Source organism: Cyphomyrmex costatus, unplaced genomic scaffold (genome assembly GCF_001594065.2).
Source record: "Cyphomyrmex costatus isolate MS0001 unplaced genomic scaffold, Ccosl1.0 scaffold302, whole genome shotgun sequence".
Taxonomy (NCBI): Eukaryota; Metazoa; Arthropoda; class Insecta; order Hymenoptera; family Formicidae; genus Cyphomyrmex; species Cyphomyrmex costatus.
In genome coordinates this window covers 161,868-181,204 of record NW_017277148.1, presented here as the reverse complement: position 1 = coordinate 181,204, position 19,337 = coordinate 161,868, and the positions used below count along the sequence as shown (strand labels likewise).

Here is a 19,337-nt window from a genome sequence, read left to right as displayed (position 1 = left end):
AATAAATATGTATATATATATATATATATATATATATTAATATTATAATTTCCCACTGAATAGTTATAAACGATATCCCATACACCACAGAAGTTTGCAGTAACGTCTACAAAATGCTATTGCAATATTATTGCTGGAACGGAACAAATTGTAAAAATGCTGCAATATTTTGGAAGATTGCAATGTTATCCCGGATTATATTATTGAAAAGAAAATTATAATATTGATGTATTTTTTTTTAATTAATGTTACTGTTAGTTTGCGAATTACCAATGCAACGCACTTAACAATATCCATGGATGGTAATGCGTGATTCCTCGAAAAGTACTCCAGCTGCGCTGACCTGTGTGTTAATTTGCGGTTTGCTCCAAGTGTCCATTTTCCACCCCATTCCATCGCCACTTATTTGCGCTGAGCGCTGCATTAGGAAAAAATTGTATTTTTTTTTCGAAATCCCTGATAGTCTCGGTGAGAGATATACCTTCCCGCACTCTCGTTCATCGGTATAAATCATCAGAATATAACCGAGGACTGTGTTTTATTTGCGAATTGATAGATATTTGAGATCTATTTTTTAGACGCGCGTAAATCAATCATGTTGCACGTACATTTATAAATACAAAATTTAACATACATAGGAAGACTCTGCGGAAAAATCGAATATAAAATTTCAACATACCGTTTGCAATATAAAAAAATTTCAGTCTTTTTATCACGTCGTATTATCGCATACCTCGTCTTTCAAGAAGTTAGCACTCGAGATTCAAATCCGCCATCTATCTCGGTTCGATTTATGAATCGTAGTCACTTAGAGAGCGCGAAATTTAAAGTGGTATTTAATTTTCTCAGTAACACTGCTTTTTCAAAAATAATAAAAAGTATGTATTCTAATGCTTTCGCCTAATCACCTACTTCAGTTGTCTAAAAAAAAATTTGCGTAAAATTTAATATAATAACATAAACATAATTATAATATATTTTAAAACATTTTAGAACAACACAAACTTTTTAAAGTATTATACTATTTTGAAGTATTTAAAGTACTTTTTAAAGTATTTTTTATTTCCAAACTATAAAATTAAATATATAAATATATCATAAATATTTCAAGATATTTCTCTTCTAAAAATGTATAAATATTATTAAAGTGTCATCTCTCTTCAAAGTATCAATTTCAAATATTTTTAAAAAATGTAAAATTATACACATTGTTGTACAAATATGTTATGCCAAGTATCGAGCACAACGACATAAAAATATGATATAATATAAATATTTAAAGTATTATTTTTCAAAGATATCTTGAATTCCTAAAGTATTATTTTTCAAAGATATCTTGAATTCCTAAAGTATTATTTTTTACATTTTTCTTTATGTTTTGAAAAAGTAAAATCATATAAAATATATTAAATAATAGGAACATTATTATATTACAGTATAAAGAATATTCAATTACACATATTTTCTTGTCCTTGTCTGGGATGTAATTCCAAGTTGTAGCTGGTAAAAATAAGCCCGGAACGAAAAACAGGGAGAGACTATCTCAAAACAATGTGACTTTATTCGTTCATATGGTCGATTCATATGAAATTTACGTGTACTAAGTAGCTGTTACAATTACAAAGAGCAATTCTCATTTATGCGAGAAACGTACCACCTGATCTTCCGTGATTTTTTTTCTGTTTCCAGAATACCATATTTTTTTCCAATTGTTCATTCAATCGACATAGAACACGTACTATTATATTAAACGTTATCTAACGATGTACCTAGATCGTCGTCTCGTTCAGATGACAGTTGTTATTTAGATTCGATCGCATTGCGCGCAGGGATACCCGCTACATCAATAACTCGTAATTAGTTGCACCTGTCACGAGCTGACTTCTGCCGACGTAGTGCTTTATATTGTCTCTTCTTTGCCGCCCGCAGCTTTTGGTAACGAGCCATGTAATGCTCGATGATTGCATCGTGCATCCCTGAAGAGATGTTTACTAAAAACGGATCTACGTAATAAATCGCTTGATAAAGTATAATCATACTACATCCTAATAGAGAAATACATTTAAAATGAAGAGAACGACGCGTCAGCGACAGAATTGTACATATACACACCGTACATATGCATATATAAAAGAGAAACAAATATTATAATTATTGATAAAGTAAAATGTCGTTAAAACGAGAACGTACGTCTGTACACGGGCATTGATAGCGGAGTTGCGACCGCGTCGCTCTCGGAAGACACGAGCGACAAGGAGAGGACGGTAAACGTAATGTCCAAGATTATATTCGCATGAAAGTGCAGCTAATTCAGAGTTACGCTACATAAACGAGGAACATGTATAATAAATATCGAATAACAGTTGTGGTACTTATGGTAGTATGAAGTAGTAGAATGCAGCGTACACGTACTATAGCAGCGGCTATAAAAAGTATCTACTACGCACGAGTTTGTTACATTCGCGCTACTTATTCTTTGCCTCTATCTGTTTCGTTCTCTCTTTCTCTCGTTCTTTCACTCTCTCGCTTATTCTCACCCATGCACACTCATTCTCTCGCTTTCTGTCTCACTCTCTCTCTCTCTCTCTCTTTCTCTCTCTCTCTCTCTCTCTCTCTCTCTCTCTCTCTCTCTCTCTCTCTCTCTCTCTCTCTCTTTCTCTTCACATTTTCTCTGTATATTGTAAATTCTTACTTGTCTTTCTCACTCTACCACACCTTATATTTTTCTACCTATGTCTTATTATCATCATCCATCATTGTATAATTGCCTCAGCATAATTATTATATATTCGGCCGAAAGTCGTTACTGCTTTTTTTTCTAACGCCTTGATTAAACATCAATAATTCGGCCGCTGGACAGGATAATCACTTAATATCAGTCCATTGTGTCATCTGTTCATGTTCAATGTCCATTTGTTCATCTCATAACACAAACAATAGACTCTTTTCAAAATGTCCAACAATGTCTATTAACATCCTTTAGCTATTCACACATTTTCGAAACCATCTTCTCCATCTCGACGTCCGTGTCGATGTCGTGATGCACATGGCTACTCGTGCTGCTATTACTGATCGGAACCATATTATTAGCGACGACAGGAGTAGCCACCGTGGCAGTCGCGGATGCCATCGATGGCGTATTCGGTGTTGTGCCTGGGGTCCCGGATAGTTCGATGGGCGAGCCTGGCGACGCAAGTGGTTCGGCCAAGTCTTCCAATCCTTTGGGTGTTGGCAGTTTGTTCAGTTCTTCCCTCAATAATCTATAATGTCTCTGTAAATATACAAGAGAAAAGCATATACGGTAAGTACAAGTCGAAAATCTTGAAACACCTTTTTTTTTTTATCAAAATAACACTTACCCTTAAAGACAACGCATTAAGAGAAATTGTACGGCCTGATCTACGATCCGATCCATGCATTTCCATATCTCTTATCCATCCTTCCAATTGTGCAACGATCTCGTGCCTTTTTATCCAAAAGTGGGTATGTATGACCTGTCGCAAAATGATTAGAACCTTTTTATTTGCGAGAACAATTTGCTTTAAGAACGTATATAATCATCGAGACATCTTTATTTCGCAGGTAGTTTTTACAAATCTATTCCTATATATCTAATAAATTATAAATAATAACAATTATTGTTTTCAACATAACAGAATATTGTATTAATAAAACAATTTTGTTGTATTGTAAACATGACATATATTCCCATACAGCACAGAAGCTTGTAACAATGCAGTTGCAATATTTACAATGTTACTGCAAAATTGCTGGAACATTGCAACGATACTGGAATGATCTGTGCTATACAGGTGTGTTTTAGTAATTATCATTTCTATCTGATTTTTATTTTGGAATAAAATACTGATTATTGAAAAAATTATATATTTCAACCATAAACCCAGTTGCATGTTTAACGCACCTCCTTAAAGCATGGACAGGGATTACGTATTTGATCAAGCATCGCCCACTTGGCGGTAGCCTGACAAATATTCGCATTGTACTCTTGACTAGATTGAGCACCGCTTGACGTACCCCGTGACCGTTCGTATCCAGGCTCGTTGAAATATGGTTCAGACACTAAGATTAATGACTGTATCGATACTAGAACCTGTTTTCAACAAAGTTATAACAGTGTGTAATTAACGTGTTCTTCTTTTCGCTGAATTGTTTAAGTTCTTGAGATCTATTTAAGCGCGATATCAAGTAGCCTCGATCGCTAAATCTTAACAAATAATTATGACAAAATTGACCAAACTTCAAGAACTTACCTGAAGGAAGCTACTCGTGTGTGCGTTCCACTTTTCCTCAGGTCGGCCGTGCCAAGTGTTCAGTACGCTGAGACAGACCTTTCCATCATTATATAAATTCGGATTGAAGCGCACGGTGTGACGGCCGGTCGTCTCTAGATTTATTAACATCGGGCTATTAGGATAATCAGGAGGGAAGTACACGTCAAACTCAAAACAACCGTTTGCGTACGGCGTTTCTGCTGGCCCCGTTATGAGTACCTTTAACAATTATAGACATCGTGTTATACATTATAGCGTACATGCGAGAGACTTGAATTACTGAATTTAATCCTTAAGCATCGTCAGAATATCGAAAGAAAAACAAGATATTCTTTCGCGCATGAGTTATTGAAATTGAAATTGTAACAGCAAAAAGAATTACATTTTATATTTTTATCATAATTTAAAATTACTAATTAAAAAATTAAATTTACACAAGATTAGACATCTTCAAAATAAAGATCAGATATCTTCGTGCTACAATTTCAATAAATGTAAGAGTTATTACTTATATTAGTCTTTAATATTCGACATAATAATAATTAGAATGATGCTATGTACATTTTGATTTAACGTTACAAAATGCATTCCAGTGCTTAAGGATTAAATAATTGTTAGATGACTAATTAATCCTGCTGTTTTGTCCATTTCTTCTATGATATTCAAAGTCATATTTATGAAATTATCATGTGTTACAAATGAAAATTGATGAATAGAGCCGAACGAGGCAGCAGGATTTAAGTCAAACATTATATAAAAGATGATATACCTTCATAATATCCAATCTATCCGCGTCGCATCTCACAAACACACTACTACTATAAGATAGAGGTAGTGCTGTCGAGAGCGTAACGGCTTCCTGAGCTAATCGTTTCACTCGTGTTGGATGGCTTCTTTCGCCGGCAGCCCTCATATTTGATTCAAAATGATACGAGACGGTAAATTTGTAGCCTCCACCATCTGGATTCTCGGTAATCATTTCGTAGGTGTCTATGGTGCCAATATAAGTATTAATTATCAGTATTAATATTACTAATATTATTCATTAATTCTAAAATTTTTTACATATTTTGAAAATTATATGAAATTTTTTGATAATTATAGTTTTGCATTCTCATAAATTCAAATTTATAATTACATAAAGTTTTTTAAATGAAATTTTAAGACTTTCAAAAGAAATATATGTATGTAAATTGTATGTATTATATAAACTATTTAAAAAATCGGGTTTAACATTCTTTTTTTTAATTTATATTCTTTATTGCAATGCATGTACACATAGCAAATAGCAAGGCATCAGCAAACTGCTGTTACAGCCAGAGAAAGTAACTAGATATTATAACAGAGTAATTACATCGGGAACAAAGAAACATAGAAACATAACGATAAAAATCATTGACAACATTTGCATTTACATTTAAGTTAAATTATATACTAAATTTGCATTCGCACGGACATCAAAGAATTCGCAAAAAGTGAAAAACGATCGATATCCTAAATCAAAGACGTGAGATGCAATGAAAACCTGCAGAGTCCGAGAGAAAAGAAGTTAGAGAGGAAGAGTCTTCAACGGAAGGGGGGAGGGAGCATATTGTAATATTTAACCGAGGTATAGAAAAAGGCTGCTTCAGTGATATTTAATAATTTTTATCAATTCTTATTGGACAGCTAAATTTCAAACCGAATGAGACAATGTCCCAGCAGTTTAACAATAAGCTGGATTACGGGTGCTTCTAAATAATTGTGTGAATTTATATAGTACAAATGTAATTCAATTGCGCACGGAATGCCGAGATCCGGATTCGACTCCCGGCCAAGGCAGGGTTTGACAAGGTGGGTTCAATCCAAAAAAAACTCAGCAGATTTTATTTTTGGTTGGACCTACTAAAAAAACCCACTTTAAAATACAAAAAGTCTAATTAAAATTTAATAATATAGTACAAATCATCTAATATAAATTAATATGAATAAAAATAATTTAATATTATAAATAAATTATAAATAAAACAAGAAAAAAGACACATAATAGAACTTTTAAATTTGTTTTGAATAAAAATGTAATCAAAATTTATATTATCATTAGATCATAAAAAACGGTAAACTTTTATTACTTCGTAGCTTTTTCTACTCTAAGTCGATTTCGTAATTTCGACCACGCAAGCCCAAAGGTTGAAAAACATCGTTCGAAAAAATCGATGCCAAAGATGCAGGACAAGATAACAAATTTTGCAATTACCAAATTTGATTTTTCAAAAATGCTATTTTTTTTTTAAATTCACAAAAATCTATCACGAATAACAAATATTTTGAAATTTCATGTTTTTTTCTTGATTTTTAGAAAATTAAAAAAAATTGTTTAATTTAATTTATTTTTAGTTTTAATTTTCATCCTTTAAATATTAATTGTAGTAAATATTAATTGTATAAAAAATTGAACTTTTATTTTTTTGAGCAAATTTATGAAAAAACTATAGGTACGTAACGAACATCACACGTGATGAAATTATTTTTTGTCAAAAACTGAATTGAATAAAAGATGGGCTCAGAGTCTGATCGGATTGGTTTGACATAGAAATAGAATGCTTCTTATACAGATATATATGTGCATGTAAAAAAATCGAATAAAACCTATTAAAAACCTAAAAAAATCCGTTTCGTTTGGATTTTTTTTCAAACCCTGGACCGATCAGGTAATATTTTTCACAGTGAAAAATTTTATAGTTTTTAATAGGTTATTCAACATTAGTAAGATCGATATAAGATGTGTAAACAGCATCAATAATTGTTAAATTGTTAGTTAATTTAACTCGTGATATTACTGCGGTAATTTATTAGTGTTGCGTTTCAAATCTGAAAAAATTTCGGCGCGCAATCGAAGAATTACATTCGTAGTATATATATTCACACACAATTATTTAGATTAGAAGCACCTGTGATCCAGCTTAGACCGCTGTGGCATTGTCTCATTCGGTTTAATAATTTTTAATTCAAGAAAAATGTTAAGTTGTCTAATATAATTATGAAATACGTCTTTCCTATATTTTTTTGGAGATAAGCGAGTTTTATATTGGTTTAAGGACTTACCGAATTGTAGATTTTTCATTACTTCCAGATATCGGTGCTCCAGATTTGAGCGCAATGGTAATTCTGACGCCGTTGGACTTGACCCAGGTAATTCTTCCCCGATACCGGATAATCGACATGTAGCATTTTGCACTATAGTTGCACTTTCCTGTATATCGGGGATTAATGTGGCCAAGCCTTCGTCTTGCTCGGTATCGTCGGGATACTTGGACACCACTTTTATGTTTGTTTTATTGCCCCTCGTGCGATTTATCTTATTCACGTAAGTGTCCACGCACACTTTCATGCTCGATAAGAGAGACACCACGGACGGTTCTCCGGATCTACCGCCGCGTGGTAACAAAAGCGGTGCTAATTGACTGGAGAGAGCCATGGCACGAAGTAGTTGCAGAACCGCGCGATAAAGAGGTATGTGCCTAGCCATATCTAGAACGGAATCGTTCCGCAGATACGATGATAACGCCGGCAATAGACAAGAACGTGCCAATAAATCGGAGAAAGGAGCTGGTAGCTCCTGCTGTGGTTGCCCGCTTTCCGATGTGCCAATATAACTGGCGAGAACCTGTAGCAATACCGTTACATGCTCGTCTTCGCATCGTTGACGAAGTAACGCCTGTTCGACATTCCACGACTGCTGTGTGGACCCAGTACCAAAGCCGGTACCTTTTGCCCAGTACAGATGTGAATTGTCATCGCTACGTCCTCCACTACTACCGCCGACACCGCTGCTCTGACCCGTCTTATGCTCGGTTGAACCATCGTTCTGTCCAGTTTGATGTGTGAATATCGCTAGGCAGTTCAACAGCAGCAGCATAGCGCCTACTTCTATAGTCGTTCCTCGTAGAAGCAGACCGTCATCGGTGGTCGGTGGCGTAGCGTCCAACAATTGCTTTAGAACTTGGAACGGCAAGGTTGGTAACGAGGCGGCCAACGGTGAGGTCAGTACTTCGCCACCTTCACCGTCGTCAGAAACGCCGAGAGCGAGCCGCAATAGACATTGTGCCCGTTTCTTGTCCCGCAGCAGTACTTCGGCATAGCCTGGTAGTCTGAGAAATAGGCCGAAAGCCGCGAGGGAATGCGGTGGCACGTATGGGGCAGGAACCGACACCTTTGGCGGACAATTCGTTCTACCCTCTTCCAAGGCCTCGTAAATGTCATCATTGGTTTCCAATTTTACCCAGTCCGCATCGGTTTGCTCCGGTGATGGTGACTTCTCGACGAAAAACGATGGTCTGCCGGGATCCGGATACACCAGCGGCAAGTGGCGCGCTAATACCGCCAATCCACCGCCGGCGCTAAAAACGCCTAACGAACTTTCTATACTTCTGTAGTTCAACAGTTCACTGTCGTTCTGCTTCGTCGCGTCTTCTGCAAGCAAATACATGAACTTATGTAGTGACCCATGAAAACATTCGTACTCATTAAACTTCAAACGATCAATAGAGATAGTGCGAGCAGCACTATTTTGTTATATACATTGCCTACAAGATAAACAAGAATTTAGATACCTTTAGAGTCCTTACTACGTTGACGTAAGATGAGATGTAAGCATGGCTCAGACAACGAAACACCACTGTCCTCGGCAATCGCCAAGAGTTGCGCGATTGTAAGTTGAGGTGGTAAAGGAGTATTAGGACGAGACGAATGTATTAAATATTGTTGATTCGTCGTATTAGCTGGATTTGCTTGTGCATTATTAGACGAGGCTTTACTCGTTGTCGGCGTTCCGTCTGTTAAACAATATAAATATAAGTAATTACTACAATATTAACAAATACTTATTCAATTCAAGCAATACGTATTATATCTATAATTCTATTTAATAGAAGATTTTTCTTACTCTTATTGTATTATTAATATGTAAAAATACAAATGATATCCTTATCTTCTAATGAAACAAACGTACCAGAATTAAAACGCGATTTTCTGATTATAGGACCTCGAGCTTGTGATCTGTTCGATACTTCTTTAGCTCGTTTGTCTTTCGCCGTATTTCCAGCAGCCACGCTAAGTGTGTCTACCACTAAAGCCATTCCTGATTCCCAGAATTCACGAGAGCGATTGTTTCCATTGGAACTTGCTTCGTTACCTTTATACGTATTCGGAAGTAACAAGAGGAGCCATGTTCCTTAAAAATATTAAATTTTATATAAGTATTCATAATAAATCGAAATATAGTATATGTAGTAAATTTTTTTCAATGTCTGTTTATTTTCTGGATATTTTTACTTTAACTAATTATTATTTTTAATCAACCGCTTGCGTATTTATAATATAAAATATTTGTGTAGACATACCTGATACTTGCTGTAATATATCTGCCACCGTTGCTTGCGTCGACATGTATAATAGTTGATGATAGTGACCGAGAGGATGAGCAGGATGTGGAGGCATGGATGGCATACTATGATTGGCCGCGGTTGCTGAAACTTTCATAGGAGCTTCCGATGTTACAGAAACCAATACTTTCTCTCCTTCCAAAAGTAGTTGTAGAATTAATCTTCGCGTAAATCCAGAAATGCCGTGAAGATACCGCACACCTGTAATTATAACAGCATATTATCCGACAACATTGTGCTAATTTCTCTCTCAATTTATTTATTATACTTAGAGAAACTTGAAATTATACAAGCGACTCTCTCTTTCGATATTGCAGTACACTTACTTGAAGTAGTTCGTTGTTGGGAAATAACTTCGATGAGAAGTTTCGCCAGTAATTTTTGATTAGTCAAGTGACACCAACAACATCTTGATAAAAATTTGATCATAGCGCTTTCCAGTAATGTATATGATGCGCTTGTTTTTGAACAACTATAAAAAAGTATAATACATATAGAGTAATAAGTACATATATGTATAGAGAAATGTTGAATGTCTATCGTATCAAGAAGAATAAACGTAAATAGTATGATACTGTGTGTAGTTGAAAACCGTTTATATTATTCTGTGAGTTGTATTTTAAAAATATTAAATTTATAAATTTTCATGTAGTGTTATATTATAGTTTATATTATTCACAATGTACTTTTATTTAATCTCTTATTTTCCTAGTTTTTATCATTTCTTAAAGCATTTATGTATTTTCACTTTAAGAGGAATTTTGAATGAAAAAATATTTCAGTATATAATAGCAATAAAATATCTAAAATATGGACTTGATTCCAAGATAAATAAGGGTAAACAAATTATATTGTTCTTCAAACAACAAAAAATGTTAAATAATAAATTTAAAAAATTTTTCGAAAGTCCTCCAAAATGGAGATTAGGCAAACAGCTTATAACTCTCCTTTGTATAAAAAGATAATTACAATTGTAACATAATTAAAAAGAAGTCAAAATCCACATAGGATAACTTTTGTTTAGGAAATTAAAGCTCTATTCAAATTTGGTATCAATGATAATGATGACAATACATAGGACACTACAGTATATAGGACGCGATTTTTGCACATACATTAGTGCCACTACTGTGTCTCTAATATATCTAAAGATCGTATAAATTTGTACCTCGACGCAGATGCAGATGGGCTTTCAATAGGACGATTACTAAGAAGCGATAAAAGTGGTAACCAAAAACCACGACCTTCTTGACCAAGCCAATCACGCATTCTGCCTTCCGCACATACGAGTGTTAGGAATTCTATCACTATTGCTATACTCTCTGGTTTTGTCATGCATAATCCACCTGAAGGAAAAAAGGAAATAATATTTTATTCTTAATTAAGATTCAAACCGCGCGCGCGTCATATGTGATGATACACCATGCAACACTAGTCTGTTGGTTAAATGTAGATAGATAGAGTGAGGTGATAGATAGAGTGAGATAACATATAAAGTCAAAGGCCCTCTATTATCGAAAAAACGAGATGGACATTTTCTCTGGTCGACGACGTTAATGATGATGTTTCTTAAAAATTGAAACGTGAAAATTCACAGATCCAGACTTTGCGTCGCGATATCTCCGCTCGTAGAGCACGTAGAAAAAAAATGAAAGCACTTTTATCATACAATTTAAGTATTTGCTATCGATTGAGCGTATATAGAACTTGATCGGTTCAGCCATTACTGAGATCTGATCATCTCGACCCCGAAAAATTCTCAGTTTCGCGTAAAGGAGGCACGGCAGTGTCGCGCGCTTGACTTAGCGCCGAGACACTACCGTGTCTCCAGATATATAACTTGATAATTCCCGTCTTTAAATAGTCTTTAAACGTACGGGTCTAGAAATAAGCTTTTAAAATATTACAATGATGTTAATATTTACCAGAATAATTGTTTGATCCCGAACTCGAACCTGCTGCTTTATCGCTATCTGTCGAGTTGACATCTTCAGTCACATTATTTTCATTGCTATCGCCTGATGCCATTTTACTATCTCGTTGCTGTTTAGATTTTTCCAGATTACAGAAGTCTAAATGCATAAATGTTATCGTGTTAATAATAAATTCTGAACAAATTTGTTTAAAAAATGTATTTAAAAACATTTAACATAACTTATAATTCAAAATATAATTTACTTTTTGTTAGAATTTTTTCACAAATTATAGATTATCCAAAGCAAGTTTTTATTTTACATAGAAAGAAAAGTTCAACCTGTAATTGATGCTGTCAGTAACGCTGGAAGATCAGAATCAATCAGTTGCTGAGTACCAGGTGGCGAACGAGCAGCTGCAGCAACAGTCAACAATTGTCCCTCCGTTAAATGTAACCATTTGTGTTTCAACAAGATGAACTGACAATACCATCCCTCGGCATTCATATCGCTCTTCTTATCATCCGTCTGTTCTTCGCTTTCTTTGCAATCGTCAGATATAGAAGTAGATGGATTCATTGCGATATTCGGTACCAAGATTTGTACCCATTCCAGAAGCAAAATCAACAACGATGGCCTCACGTAACAGAAAGCGCACAAGACAGAATCAATCGCTTGCTTCAGGGCTGAATTGTTTCCAAGAGTCAAGGTCCATTTGTACAATGAACTATTTAATAAAAAAAATTAGGATTAATTTATAAAAGTTTAACGCAACAAATGTTAAATAGCTTTATAAGAAAAATAGCTTAAATTAAAACTATCTCATATATAATAATTTATATATTATATTTATAATATTCAAATAATTATGATATCAAATTCGTTATCATAAAGGAAGTTCCAAGATATCCAAAATAAAATTTGTATATATTAATAAAATAAATTTATCGACTTATGTTCAAATAGAAAAGTTTGAAACATAAAAGAGAATGTGATTAAAGTCTTACTAGAACAGTTCATCTGTCAGCAAGATTTGCAGATCATAGTTGTGATTCTGCTGTTGATGAGCCTTCCAAATGATAGAAGATACACAGTGAATATATACTGCTGGTGGATTTATTGAATTGGGATTACTCTTCGTCTGAATTCCATTCGCGGCCGACATTTGCAACCATGTAAGAACAGCTTTCATACGAGCCTCCGTGCTAAAGTCTCGAATCGAACACAATTGCTGGAGCAATTCAACGACCAACTGTACGATGGACGTTTCCTGGGAAGTCACAGCTCCTATCAATGTTAACACAAATATTTTAATATATTGTCACATCATCGTAAGCTTAAAAGGAGAGATTATTGTTAAATATTTAATTAAAAAGTAGTATTCATATCTTAAACAATAGATACTTTTATTAAAAGATATACATACAATACTAATAAAATTAATCTTTATTATATATAGATTTCAAAATGGTATAAATTTTTATAGAAAGTACTGAATAAACTAGCAAATATTATCAATTTTACTTGTAAATATTAAAAAATTATTTATTCTCTAATTTATATTTATTATATATTTATCACATAAATAATTTATTACACACCTCTAAATAAATAAAAAAAGAATTGCTTTGTATAGTTTGACGTGGACTGATTGTTTAACAATTATCTATTAAATTTGACTTATCTTTCACTTATTGATATTAAACGTTAACACATTTTTGACTGAATCGATCTCAACAATATAACTATTAGAAGGGACATTCACAATGTTGAAAAGTGTAATTACATATGATTAACAAGAGTGCTCTAGTAATTTTATCTAATGTGTTATTCGCTGAAGATGGCCTAAAATAAAGCCGCAACGTCCGATTGAGAATATTGAGAATAAGAATTGTAATATAGTTCTACACATGGAGTGTGAATTAGACTTGAAAATATTATTAAATTTGTATATACGCTATTAACTGTGATGGTGCTCTCATTTACTTTTCCTTACTATTAATATTGATTTTAAAAAGAATTATCTTTTCTTAGTTCGTAATGTTATATTTGTGTGAAGAGTTTAACTGAATTATTTGAAACGCGAACATCTTCAAAATAAAAAGCTTAATGCAGTCGCTTCATCTATATTTAAGACCATTGATTTTATTTGCAGAAAACGGAAAATAAAGCGATACCTTGAAAGAAAGAAGTAGACCTGTTGTTGAGTAAAAGACCAATGAGACGAAGTCCAAGCTCTCGAGAGTGTAAGCCAAGTTGTAATAGAACCCTCTCCAAGTTGGGAGTAAAAAGAGACGGTGCTGGGAGTAACAGGAGATTGCAGCATGCCTCGACCAGGCCTTCGACCGAAGCCGCGGAATTAAGCACCTCGACGGCTAGATTACTGTTCAGTATGCTTACCGATAAGCACTGATGCAATAATCTCAGCCAACCCAAGCTACATAAACGTTATCAGAAATAAATTTCTTAAATTCTCATAGCCGTGATAAATCTTTAACCCCCATAACGATTAATAGCATCACTTCTGAAATAAGAGAGAGAAAATAATGTTACCTAGTCTTCGTTAGCTGTTCTTCATCTATTGTGTCCGGATTCGTTTTAATCTCGCCAAACGCAGTGGTGCCCAGTAATCTTATTTGACTGAGATTTATGTTTGTCGAGTCCCGCGGTTTGTATAGACGCACCAATACGGAAGTCGCGACTTCTGGCTGTGATAAAGTAACGCGTATGTATGTTAAGCCTGCTGTTGGCATCGGTGGACAAACCGGCGTCAGTGGACCATTACTCTCCCTCGAAACTTCCAGCGCTACAGCCGACGGACACGCTGTCAGACAAATATGCGTACGTTAGAAAAAAGTTGTGTTTAATTACAAGAATTGTCTCTTATTAATCGCATTTCTTTTGGTTTGTGTGTGTGTGCGTGTGCGTGTGTGAAATTTTTTTCTAAACTTTGAATAATTTTTTTTTTAATTTGGAAAAAATAGGCAATTTGAAGGAAATGCGTTTAGAAGAATATCCTGTGTATTGTTGTACAGAAATATTAGAAATTAGTGAGGTTCTCACTAATTTAGTGATAAGCTTTCTCAGTATTAACATCCAGATAAGACGAATATATAAAAAGAAAAAAATACTAATGTAGAAATACAAATAAAAGTGTATAACATGAAACCTTGAAAATTTCGTCAACTTTTGCATATGAATTGGGACACAATAAACTTACTGGATAACGCCGTAAGATGTGGTTGTAGCTCCACTTTCCTAAGCAGGATAGCGCATGGTAAAGTGATGGTGAGATCAACCCACGCCTCGTCGGGATAAAAATGATACGACCACGCCGGTGTTCTCGCACGTTTATGAGGCGTAGCGTTCTGTATGAGAACATCCGCTGGCTGTGCAGTTGGATTCAACCATGATATTGTGCCAAGAGGAGCGAAATTCAGTAAACCGTCGTCGTGAGTTTCTAATGAGCTGACGCCTTTCTTGCTGCTGCTCGCCATCATTTGCATCACATTCGGCGCATTGGACAAATGTTCCATGACAAGGGCGATCACTCCTGACGAAGCGGAAGCACCAGCGGTACCGCTGTTACTTGACTTCACGAGATTTTCGCAAAGTACTTTTACACCACCCATCGCGGTAAAAATAGATAATGACGATGCGTTGTCCAACACTCTTAGGATGTACCAAAGAAGAGGTTCGGATAGCTGCATAACTCCCAATTCGGTTTCACCGCATGCTGCAAATAATCGTGTAATAATTATTTTATTTTCTCGAAATCAAAGCTTTATATAAAAAGATTCTATGCTATATTTTTTTCGCGCAAAATTATTATAATTAATAATAAATCTCTCGATTCTATAATGTATAAATTCTTACACGAAGAGAGATAATGATAAAGTGGCTTGAGAACTAGAGTTGGATCGCTAGCCTTTTTCGTAAGAGTCGTAAGGAGCTGGAACGTTGCATCCGCTATTGAAGCCGGATCGCCGAGCTCGGTAGTTGAGGCTGCACTCGCACTTTCACCTAAGAGCATAGCTAACGAGGATCCTGTGCTATGACCGAGAGCACCTAATAAACGCATCATAGTTGGTTCGTGCTGCAAAACTTAAAAATGAAGATTTAATTAAAACTTAGCGTACTTTAGCATAGAGAATAAATATACATTTATAAAATACAAAGTCTCTTATATAATTAGTAATTACCAGTATCAGCCAAGCAAGGCACGGAAGATTTGCTAGTTTTAGGTTGTTGTAAGTGAAAAGAGTTTCGTTGCTCTGCCACTTTACTCTCATCCGTTTGCCAAGTATTCGCATTCTGAGAATCGCTTGTGTTGCTTCTAGAACTCCAAATCGTATCAGACAATTCCATTTCCGCCGATTCCTCCGAAGGATCTTGATGAGTCTAAAATAGAAAACACAATCATTATTTTTATGTTATAAAAAAATTAACTTTTGTAATATAAATAATAATTTCTTCCTTTGATAACTTTTGAATGTAAAATACGTACATTCGGTAATGGAGTTTGAATGAGTGTGCATACTAATTTGATGAGAGCCACAATTAAAGTGTCCCACGATGCGGGGCGACATTGTCTCGCATCACCTCCGAGCACGCAAGCAAATAAACCACCAAAACTACTGGACTGATTGTTTGAATCAACTGCACCTCCACATTGTGCGCCAACTATTAGAACAATATTGAGATTCTTGCAATCTTTTTACAAAGATAAAGGGTGCCTTTAGTGGACATAGTTGAATGAGCGTTCGCTGCTATTGATATATTCTTTTAGATTTACCGTAGATGAGATCTATTCCAATAACAGGCAACCATTATTGAACGCTCACTCATTATGTATATTAAATGCACCCAAAAAATAATTAACAATCATACTTATAATCATTTTTAAACAATTTTATATTAAAATAAAAAAAATCTTAATAAACAATTTTTAATATATCTAAAACAAAAAGCAATTGTCCAATACCAAGCTACCTATTAAAAATATATAACTTTAGGTCTGTTCTTTTTGACTGAATTTTTTCCAGAAAAAGGAAAAAAACGAACTGGTGCAAAAGTTCAGCCAAAAAGAACAGGCCTCTTGTTAACGATTAATTTTTTAATACTATAGATTGATAGTGTAAGACTATTTAATTTTTTTTCTACTAAAGTCTTCTCACATCGAAATCTTTATTATTAACTTTACTTTTAAAAATATTTGATAAAGAAATAAAAATTTTACCTTCGGATCCTTTGACGTATGTCGAAACCAACACACCAACACATTCCGATATACTCATAGCAATACCCAAGTCGGTATTGACATAATTCAGATTAACTACGGACGTTATTAGCTTGCACTGCGCATCTAAAGGCCCCTTCCTTAAAATGAGAGGTCCGCTTGGCTGCACAAGTTGATATATCACTTTCAGTAGAAGATCCTTTAGAGAATTACCTAAACAGCTATCCGTCGTAATGACATCACACATCATTTCCAGCCTAACGAGAAAATCGTGTAATGCTTGGCAAACTGTAGGTCCAGCCTGAAATAGAAATATTATCATAAATAAGAAAAATGTATAACTAAATATTAATTTATTTTGATATGAGTTGCTTGATAAGCTCATATATAAGTTATTATAGAAATCACATTTAAGTAATACATTTATTAAATGTATATAGAATTCTTGCTTCTACCATATTCTTTAGTGATAAATTGTTTAGTCGAGGTATATGATTTTATAAACTTGATAAATTAAAAGAAAATAAGTAAAATATATTGCTGCAATGATCTGCATTTTATTTAATTTTATTTCTTTATAAACTCTTATTTTATAGCTGTACATTTCAACATATTACATGAAATCTTACATGCAATTTCTAAAGAATTCTGATTCTTGATCAGTCTTGTCGACAAACATGTCATCAAATTTATAATAAAATGAAAAAATATACTCACCATGATGTATTGCTTATCCATTGCATTAATATTTAATCCGTTACCGGAAAGTAGGCGCAACAACATAGGACCTGTATTACGTTCTTTAACAATACAACTAGCCATAGCAGGACTACTAGGTGCAAAGCCATCTAAGCCAGAATATCTTCGCAACGACTGATTGCAGACGATAGTTAAACATTGCAACGCAAGACACCAAGCGCGTAAAGAAACCTCAGTGTGCCTAAAATTTATAATACAAATTAAATATACATTTAAAATATCAATATCACATTTTGAAATAGATTAAATGTTACTACATATTACACACATATCATCGCCAATATACTTATTCATTAATTTACCATGAAAGTGCAGATATTAAGCTAGCAATAGCTGCTGGACTGAGTGGAATCAAAGGTGTTAAAGAAGGCTCAAACTGCGAGCCTGGATGTTCAGTAGCAGCGTCCATATTCAGTGCAAACCAAAGTTGAAGTACAAGTTCCAAGTTTGTACCGTTATTCTGTTATACAGAAACATAGATGTATGCATTATATAAATAATGTATTAAAGGAAACTAAAATTTAATACAAAGTATTTATATCTGAGAATAAAACTAAATCTACATAATCGTTTATATGCTTGTTATAAAATGATTTCAATGTGAAATAGCATAAATGTATAACTCTATTTTCTCATATAAAGTTCAATAAATTATATAATTCAAAGATAAATTGTGTTAGTCAAAATATCATTCTAATATAATTTTTTCATTTAAAAATAAAGTTTCGATTTGTTTCAAGGCAAGAAAATAGTCTAATCAGTAATGTTATTTAAAATAATAAAAAAAAGTTTGTTTTGATCCAATAATATATCACAACTATGTGTGTGTGTATTTTATTTTAATAATAAATAACTTACTCGTAGATATAAGTCTGTGAACATCTTTTCAAAACATCTTGTTAACATTGATAGATTAGAAGGTGTAGGGTCAGAAAAGTTCCCAGTTTCTTGATTTCTATCGTTGGTTTCGGTACGTAAAAACGGTTGTTGACAACAACGATTTGCTTCTGTTGGTACCTATAATATAAAATTTGATTCGCATTATGGCATGTTTTTGCAACTATTATTTTTTAACAAACAATAATTATCCATCTCTCTTCCCTACTAAGAAAAGTTTTGAAAACATCTATAACATATTTAGTAATATCCTAATTGTTTTAACATGGACAAGACAAACAATGGCTGCATTCGGGCAGCGCGCTATTAGCGCCATTTGTGTGGTACGTACTTGTCTCACGTCTAATGGACGACGAAGATAAAATGAAACAAATAGCGCTAATAGCGTCTCCCCGAATCTAGCCAATACAATATATCAATAAAAATCATTCAATAATATATATTTCTATTTTTATTACTAACGTGTATTGTCGCATTTATGCTGTGTGGTAGATTGTATATACCAAACGTAGCAAGTATCCTCAGTGATATTTCTACGCCCATTTCAACTCCATATTCCAAACGTGCGTCCATTGCCAGTGACATGCTTCTAGAAACATGTGTCGTTCATTATTTTCTAACCAGATCACATAAAGTGAAAAACAAGTTGTATCAACTTTTAAATATTAATGATCAATACAGGTGAGATCTTGTGTAAAATTTTTCTAAAATTCAAACTGTTTTATCATGGAAATTATTATAAGTTAGTATACATCAAATACAAGCGTAGCAATGTTAAGCTAAACAAAATATTCGCGCATATATATATATATAT

At 34.0% G+C, this 19,337-nt stretch overlaps 1 protein-coding gene across 1 annotated transcript in view; it reads right to left on the bottom strand.

Annotated features, from left to right (window-relative positions):
- Window positions 1-2,621: 2,621 nt before the first annotated feature.
- The window catches only part of Bruce (BIR repeat containing ubiquitin-conjugating enzyme), a 31,839-nt gene continuing 15,123 nt past the window's right edge, over window positions 2,622-19,337 (bottom strand). The window contains exons 27-51 of the mRNA XM_018542093.1: window positions 18,986-19,109; window positions 18,485-18,643; window positions 17,929-18,086; window positions 17,585-17,807; window positions 16,868-17,168; window positions 16,115-16,311; window positions 15,831-16,008; window positions 15,505-15,732; window positions 14,849-15,364; window positions 14,182-14,452; window positions 13,806-14,065; window positions 12,636-12,915; window positions 11,970-12,355; window positions 11,671-11,787; window positions 10,884-11,061; window positions 10,042-10,187; window positions 9,674-9,916; window positions 9,283-9,465; window positions 8,885-9,106; window positions 7,377-8,744; window positions 5,062-5,282; window positions 4,272-4,511; window positions 3,923-4,111; window positions 3,360-3,494; window positions 2,622-3,271 (exon numbers count right to left, since the gene is read on the bottom strand). Coding sequence (XP_018397595.1) covers window positions 2,984-3,271; window positions 3,360-3,494; window positions 3,923-4,111; window positions 4,272-4,511; window positions 5,062-5,282; window positions 7,377-8,744; window positions 8,885-9,106; window positions 9,283-9,465; window positions 9,674-9,916; window positions 10,042-10,187; window positions 10,884-11,061; window positions 11,671-11,787; window positions 11,970-12,355; window positions 12,636-12,915; window positions 13,806-14,065; window positions 14,182-14,452; window positions 14,849-15,364; window positions 15,505-15,732; window positions 15,831-16,008; window positions 16,115-16,311; window positions 16,868-17,168; window positions 17,585-17,807; window positions 17,929-18,086; window positions 18,485-18,643; window positions 18,986-19,109 — 6,811 coding nt within the window. The 3' untranslated portion in view covers window positions 2,622-2,983. The remainder of the gene's footprint in view (window positions 3,272-3,359; window positions 3,495-3,922; window positions 4,112-4,271; window positions 4,512-5,061; window positions 5,283-7,376; window positions 8,745-8,884; window positions 9,107-9,282; window positions 9,466-9,673; window positions 9,917-10,041; window positions 10,188-10,883; window positions 11,062-11,670; window positions 11,788-11,969; window positions 12,356-12,635; window positions 12,916-13,805; window positions 14,066-14,181; window positions 14,453-14,848; window positions 15,365-15,504; window positions 15,733-15,830; window positions 16,009-16,114; window positions 16,312-16,867; window positions 17,169-17,584; window positions 17,808-17,928; window positions 18,087-18,484; window positions 18,644-18,985; window positions 19,110-19,337) is intronic.